Source organism: Myotis davidii, unplaced genomic scaffold (genome assembly GCF_000327345.1).
Source record: "Myotis davidii unplaced genomic scaffold, ASM32734v1 scaffold135, whole genome shotgun sequence".
Lineage (NCBI taxonomy): Eukaryota > Metazoa > Chordata > Mammalia > Chiroptera > Vespertilionidae > Myotis > Myotis davidii.
Genome location: NW_006289813.1, coordinates 11,622,975 through 11,630,942, shown reverse-complemented (window position 1 = coordinate 11,630,942; position 7,968 = coordinate 11,622,975). Strand labels below are relative to the sequence as shown.

Genomic DNA, 7,968 nt, shown 5'->3' with positions numbered 1-7,968 from the left:
TATTATAAAAGGATATAACCCAGGAACTGACAGATGGAAGGATGCACAGGGCAAGGTAAGTGGGATGGAGTGCGGAGTTTCCACGCCCTCTCCAGGAGCACCACTCTCCCGAATCGCCACTTGTTCACCAACCAGAGGCTCTTTGAACCCGTTCCTTTATTTTTTTAATGGAGGCCTAATTATGTAGGCAGGATTGATTAAATCATAGGCCACTGGTGATGGATTCAACCTCCAGCTCCCCGCCACCCTCCCCAGAAATCAGGGGGTGGGACTGAAAGCTTTAACCCTCTAATCACATGGTTGGTTAATCCTGGCAACCAGCCCCCATCCTTAGGTGCTTTCCACAAGTCATCTCATTAATCTTTTGTTCTCAAAAGATACCTTTACAACTCAAATCATAGGAAATTTGAAGGATTTCAGGAGGTCTGTCAGCAATGGGCAAAACCAAAATATACATTTCTTCTTATAACTTGCAATATCACAGCAGCCTAACCTCATCTCTGAAATTATTCAAGGTCTTGTTGAGAGAGAAGAAATTCTACCCAGATTAAAATGGGGCATGGGTTCTTAGTCCTTGATTCTTTTTTTTTTTTAAATATATTTTATTGATTTTTTACAGAGAGGAAGGGAGAGAGATAGGAAGTTAGAAACATCGATGAGAGAGAGACATCGATCAGCTGCCTCCTGCACACCTCCTACTGGTAATGTGCCCGCAACCCAGGTACATGCCCTTCACCGGAATCGAACCTGGGACCTTTCAGTCTGCAGGCCGACGCTCTATCCACTGAGCCAAACCGGTTTCGGCAGTCCTTGATTCTTTACCCTGGTTGGACATTAGGATTTCCTGAGAAATAATAATAAAATAAATTTAAAAGAATAAAATAAGAATTTCGGAGATCTTCCCAGATTCTCATGTATAGCCAGATTAATGGACCCTGTTCTAGACTGACCTCCAGGAAGAAATAGATTTTTTATACAGAGCAGGGCTCCCGTAGTGCACCAAGTCGGGGAAGGACCTAGACTCAGAACTTCTGGGTTGTTCCTGACCAGCAGTTCTCCAATTTTGCTGCCCATCACAATTACCTGAGGAGTTTTGAGACTCCCAGTGTCCATACCACACAACAAATTAGTAGAATGATAAGCTCTGGTGATCTGGTGTCAGATTTTTGTTTAATGCACAGCTAGGTTTGAGAACCAGGGTTGAAGATTAGAGGTCCTCACAGTTGAGAGTGCATCAGAGTAGCCCAATGGGCATGTTAACTCACAGGTCTTTACCCCCTTCTCACCCCTAGTTCCGGATTCTTTACCCTGTGCATTTCTAATATGTTCCCAGATGACCCCAATGCTGCTGGCATGACCTTGGAGAACAATATTCTAGGCCAAGAGAAACCTCCTGGTCTCTTCATATTGGCTGGCCCCAACAAAGTGGCTCAGAGCAATCCTAGAGAACAACTGTCCACAGTGCCCAGTCTGGGCAGATGTACAGGCAGTGCCTCCTGCTGCTTAAGGAACAAAAGTCAAAGTGTTGTTGTGGCTACGGGGAAGCTCTCTCATGACCTCTGGTTAGTGGCTTCTCGGGGGTTTCAATCTGTCTTAACTGACCTTGATTGTGGGTTGTGACTGTTGAGTGGCCAAAGCCAATGGGACATTAAGAAGATGACCACTTTTCAGCTAACCCTTTTCTCCTAACCCTTTAGACATACCCAAGAAAGCTAAGCAAGGGTTAAGTTATTCAGGATTAGAAGTAGATATATTTTTCAACCAGTTAGTTTGACATTTAAAAAGCTATTTATAAAAGTGATTATTTCTCAAAAAAATAAAAATAGTGAGAAACTAAAAATTGGCAGTTCTAGCAGAGGAAGATAATGTTATGCATTTTCAGGGCCTCCTTAAAACATATTTTGGGTTTATTCAGTGCTCTTTCTCCTCAATGACATTTAGATATTCCTCAGGCAAGATTCTCCAATTCTCAGTCTTTTTTTTTTTTTCACTTTGTCTATTTTAAACAATGCTTATTTGTTCATTGTTGTAGCCACACCAACATCAGCTGCTTCCAGCGGTGGTTGGCCCTTTAGAACCCCCCTGGCTGTGGGCAGTGGAGGAGGAAGATCTGGCACCAGTGTTCTACCAGTGGGTGTTTTGTGGCATGACAGCGGAAGTTACGTGGCACTGCACAAATGAGAGAACTGTTTTTTAGCTCTCAATTCAAGTAGGAGGTGACTGTTCTCGCCCAAATTTTAAATCTCCTACCCTTTTCCTTCATCCTGCCTCATGCCTAGTTGCCCTCTATCAAGGACAAAGACAATGAAATGTTGATCCTTCAGATGCTACCAATGACATAGAATGTCCAGGGTAAGAGAGAGTGGTAACACGGTGTTGTTCCTTACTGTGGTTCATAAGTGAAGGCTGAGAGCTGCTGGCCATGGGGCCTCCGGACAACTGCTCCATTCCAACCAGTCGTGGCCAGAATAACATGTGTCTCACAAGTCAGGACCCAATTGGATGTGGTTTATCCTGATTTGGGTCTATAATTGGTTCTTTAGGGATTCTTATCAGAATCCACACTTTATCATCCCTGTGAACAATAAGTATAGTCCATTAATATACTTCCAATGGCATGTAGGTCAATATATACTCAAACAGATACTTTGATTGCATTTATAAAGCCCCAAGTTAAGGAGTCCCTTTGGGTATTGTCAAACATAAATACTTTACTTGGGGACCTCCTGCTTGGGTATTATGCCCAAGTTGGGCTGCTGGGACTGTCTGATGCCACTGTCTCATTATGTTGCAGGTCTATGTGCTGACTCCAGCAGTCGCAGGCTTGGAACAGACTGGGCCCTGTCTAGTCATTGTGCCAAATTGTGGCTCTTCCTTGCCATTAATATCACTATTCCAGGAATATCCTAATGAGGATATGGCAAGATTTCAACCAATGCCTTTTTCTTTTATAACAATCCCAAAATTTTTGTTTTGGAATAATTTTAGATTTACAGAAAAGTTGCAAAGATAGCACAGAGTTCCCACACATGGTGATGAGAATGAGCACCTCCCTAAATCTGCACCCTAAGAGCCTTATATACATCTAGTCTTAGCTCCATTCCCATGTACCCCCCACCCAGTGTCCCTGGATGTCAACTTCCTCCATTGCTGTAGTGCACTTGCCGGGGCTAGGAGATTAATTTTGCTGCATTACTATTAACCAAACAGGGGCTTCCTTGGTCTTTGCTTGGATTTTTCTAGTTTTCCCACTCATGCTATGCTTTGGTCCCAGGTCACACCCAGGGCAGCACATTGCAATTAGTGTGTCTGTAGGCTCCTCTGGTCTGTAATGGCTTCTCAGTCTTTAGTTGTTGTTTTTGATGACTTGACAGTTCGAGGGGTGCTGGTCCAGTATTTCGAAGAATGTCCCTCAAATGGCTTCTCTGATGTTTTTCTTATGTTTATACTGTGGTCCTGGGGACTTTTTGGAAAGAATACTGCAAAGGTGAAGGTCCCTTTGCATCGCATCATATCAGGGCACAGGATGTGATGTGACATTGTTGGGCATGGATAAACTTGACCATTTGGTTCTGGTGGAGTCTGCCAGATTTCTCTATTTTAACACTTCTCTCTCCCCTTTCTGTACTCTATCCTTCGGAAGCAAGTCGCACAGTTGAATCCACACTCAAGGGGGCAGGGTGGTGCTAAGTTCCACACCCTGGATGGGAAGGTATTTACATGTATAATTTGGAAGTGAGCTGCTTTGAGAGGTGGGTCCAGGTGTTCCCTGAACTTACCCTTTTGCAAACACCAGACGCCAGAAACAATCAGTGACTCAGACAGCTCTGGTCAGTAATGTTAATGACCATGAATGATGTTGGTGTTTGGAGCCCAGGGACCAATGCTATGTAGGTGGTGTGGCACTTGTGCTGATGGGCTTTTTGTCAAAAACAGTTGGGGCTGCATGAGTCTGAGTGGATGGTCCATTGATCTTGCCCCCTTTGGAGAATTGCACTGACCACCCATGGGTAATTTTCTGCCTCAACTGAGACCTACCACAAGGCCAGGGAACTGGGAACTTTCTCGACAATACATAGATAGCAGTAATTAGCAGAGACATCACAAGACAGTTTCTTGAATGAAGGTGGAACTGACAACCTCCTCTTCCAAAGCTATAATTAAAGAAGCAGTTGAGAAATGTTATCTTTCTCATCCTGCATGTGCAAACTTATCTGTCACAAATATATTGTTAAACTCCCTCTTAGGTCTCGGTTGTCACTTTCAGACACCTGCTTGCACAGATCATTTCTTATGCCTTTACCTAGAGTGCTTTTGCTAGCAGAGCTTACATCTTTATTTTTTTATTTTTAATATATTTTATTGATTTTTTCAGAGATGAAGGGAGAGGGATAGAGAGTTAGAAACATCAATGAGAGAGAAACATCGATCAGCTGCCTCCTGCACACCCCTTACCGGGGATGTTGCCCGCAACCAAGGTGTATGCCCTTGACTGGAATCGAACCTGGGACCCTTTAGTCTGCAGGCAGACGCTCTATCCACTGAGCAAAACCGGTTAGGGCAGAGCTTACATCTTTAAAGGGCTATCTAGATCTGGGGAGACAGGGTGGGGTCTGATAGTTCAACAAAAAGCAAATCCGATATATGTCTTTAACAATTATTTCAGTTACCAAGTTGGGGACAATTTCATTGAAAACCCAACCTTTTTGGATGGATTTTTTTTTCCATTAGATTTTTTTTTTATGGAAATAATCAACAGTGTTATCAGAAAAATAGACTGAAGTCTGGAAATTATTTATTGAGCTCTCCCCAGGAAGTCTAGGATTTTGTTTCTCTAATTTAAAATCTCTGATGCAGCAGCATTATTTGTAGTACTTATTTATTGTTGAATCTCATTATAGGAGAGGTGGTACTTTTCACCCCCATGGGATCCATGTGGCCAGATCTGGGCCCATAGATCTTGACGGCAAAAGGAAACAAGGCCTGTTCTCACTTGGGAGAGTCAGCCCAGGACAGAGCTGGCATTTCCTCTCACGGCAAGGTGGTGCTGTCCCAAAGACAGGAGGCAGGATCTGTGCCTTGATGTGCTCAGGGCTGGTGGCATTGTGGGCACTCGCTCACATTCTACAGAAAATACATTTTTATTTGCTGGCACAATCCCTAGGAGTCTCGGCCCAATTCCTCATCTTGAAAATGAGCTACCTGAAGGCCAGAGGAGGGCCGTCACTCAAGATCAAGAAACCAGTGTGGTGGCTCCGTTCACTCCTGCTTGGTTAGCACTAAGGATCAGGACCGATTTCTTTTTCTCAAGTTGGGTAGCTCTGGACTTAGAATATTGAGAATTCATCTTAGATAGGGTTATGTGAAATTCTCAAAGGGGCCACTCTGATGAGAGATAAGAAATTAGCTTTTTGGTAAGCTCTGCCAAATATCTGAAGTTCCCGAGTCTGAGGAGTTACTTATTTCATCTCCAGGGTCTTTATCACCCTCTTGTCCCATTTCATCAGGGAGCTGACATGTTCTGCTGTCTCTCTCCCCACCAGCGTTATTGCTTTGTCCTGTGAGCTGGTTAAGCAAAATGTTTCTGGGCCCTGTGGGAGCTGCGAGCTTGGAGGGTACAGGGCCATGAGGCTCAGAAATCTGTGCTCAGAATTTTATTCCTTTCTTCACCTGAAAACACACACCTTCTTCCTAATGACCACTGGCTCATGCCCTAGAGCAGCAGTCCTCAACCTATGGGTCGCGATCCTTTCACAGGCGTCGCCTAAGACCACCGGAAAACACTTATATTATTACATATTGTTTTTGTGATTAATCACTATGCTTTAATTATGTTCAATTTGTAACAATGAAAATAGATCCTGCATATCAGATATTTACATTACAATTCATAACAGTAGCAAAATTACAGTTATGAAGTAGCAACGAAAATAATTTTATGCTTGGGGGTCACCACAACATGAGGAACTGTATTAAAGGGTCATGGCATTAGGAAGGTTGAGAACCACTGCCCTAGTTTTCTGGACTGGTGTTAAGGAAATATGCTTCTCATTTTAGACCCCACGTCCTTTAAAACAGAACCCTTTGAACACAAGTAAACCAGGGTCCAGGGAGACTTAAAAGATGTAAAGAAAGAATGGAGACCATGGCTCTCTGTTCTCAACACACGCTCTTGCCTGACTTTGCCTGTGTCGTCATGGTGAAGCAGGTCACTGCCCACATAGCAGCTGGCTTTGGTTTAACCTGTGTTTTTCCAGGGAAGCTTTTGGCATAGAATGGACATTCCTAGAGTTGCTGGAATTGAGAGGGGGCAGGAGGCCAGGGGCCAGAATGTTTCTTTGAGGTGACCACAGCTATGCAACCTTGAGGAGAGGCGCCCAGGCCCCAGGGAGCTGAGCTTTGTCTACAAGTTACATCCTGCATTTCTGGAAGTCAGCTGTCACATGATCAACTCTAATAAGGATAGATGGACTGTCTGTTGCCTGGGTCTTGGTCAAGGAGGAATTGGGTTTATTACAAGGATTTCTTGCTCACACTGCTTGTGAGGCAAAAATAAGTCACCATATCAATTTCAAAGTGCTGCTATGAATGTCCATGGGTCGCACATGAGGTTTTTAATTAAACTTATCTAAGCAAGATTGTCCATCTGTATTATGTAACTGGACATATCTATTTGCACTTCTAATATTTATAATTTAATGTCAACATCATAATTCAAGATAAAATATGACGCTGGGCCATAGAAATACTGATGTTGACATGAATGCTTTTAAATGATTTTTAATGCACTTCCCACCAGGAGTGTTGAATTTTCAATTTTTTTTATTTTTTTATTTTTTATTAGAAACATTTATTTAAAAAAAAATCTTTGGTGACTAAAAAGGAAGTGGTGTAAGAGGCAGGACAGACCAGATCGTTCGCCCATTCAAAGGCTGCGTGGCTCGGAAGTTCAGCTGTAGCCGAGAGCCCTCAGGTCCCCACAGGGAGTCAGAGAGGCTGTGGAGCTGCTTAGCACTCAGTCTCACTGTCTGGTTGAAAACAGTCCAGATGACCCCTTGGGCACAGCGGGGTGTGGTCAGAGACCCCTCATATCGGAAGTAGCGGCTGAGATCCGAGGGCAGCAGTGCAGATACGTCCAGTCCTGGCACCCAAGTCTCTGAGTCTGCCTCGGCGACTTCTTCCAAATGAGACAGCAGCTGCTCATAGGCGCTGTTTTCTTCGGGGCCTTCCTGCAGAAAGGCGGCCAGTACGGCCAGGCCCCCTGGGCGCCCCAAGGCCTCGTCGACTTTGGCAAATGCAGTGCTGAGGTGAACCACGTGGATCTCGGCAGGGAAACGGTGGCCGCCAACCGTGTGCTCCGAGCCGGGGCGACCCGCAGACCCCCAGTGCAGGTGCAACTGCAGGGCCCGGTACTCCCGCCCGGGACCCAGGGCCATCTCCAGCCCGGGAGGCAGAGTCAGCTGCACGGTGTGGCCATTGTTTCGGAGGCGCAGTTCAGGGAGAGGCGGGAGCTCAAAGCCCTGGAGTTCCAGGGGTCCCAGGGCAGGGCAAAAAGCCGTGTGCTCCGGGTGGATGTCCACCGGGGACTGGAAGCAGCCGGCGCAGGTTGGGGACACCTGGGGCCAGGGCGGGTCGCCTCCATAGCGCCAATGACTGTGGTCATCCCCTTTGTTGTTCCCGTGAGTGGCCCTGGGAGCCGCAGTGGGTAGATCCTCTATCTTCGGGGTGTCCTCTTCTGCTTCAGTCTTCATTCCGGGCGTGTCCTCCTCTCCAGGCAGATCCTCTTCACTGGGCAGGTCCTCCTCGCCCAGTGGATCATCTTCCTCAGATGAATCTCCTCCCATGGAGGGAGTCCCCTGCATCCGGGATAGGCGCTGGGGATGGGTAGGTACCAAGAGCAGCAGTAGCAGCAGCAGTTGCACAGTGGGGCCTGGAGCAGGAGCTGTGATCTGCAGAGGGAGACCTGGA

The 7,968-nt window shown here is 45.7% G+C and overlaps 1 protein-coding gene across 1 annotated transcript in view; it reads right to left on the bottom strand.

The window, feature by feature from the left end:
• Window positions 1-6,875: 6,875 nt before the first annotated feature.
• Window positions 6,876-7,968, bottom strand: part of LOC102762161 (carbonic anhydrase 9-like) — a 3,323-nt gene continuing 2,230 nt past the window's right edge. Inside the window, exon 3 of the mRNA XM_006762502.1 lies at window positions 6,876-7,229. Coding sequence (XP_006762565.1) covers window positions 6,876-7,229 — 354 coding nt within the window. The remainder of the gene's footprint in view (window positions 7,230-7,968) is intronic.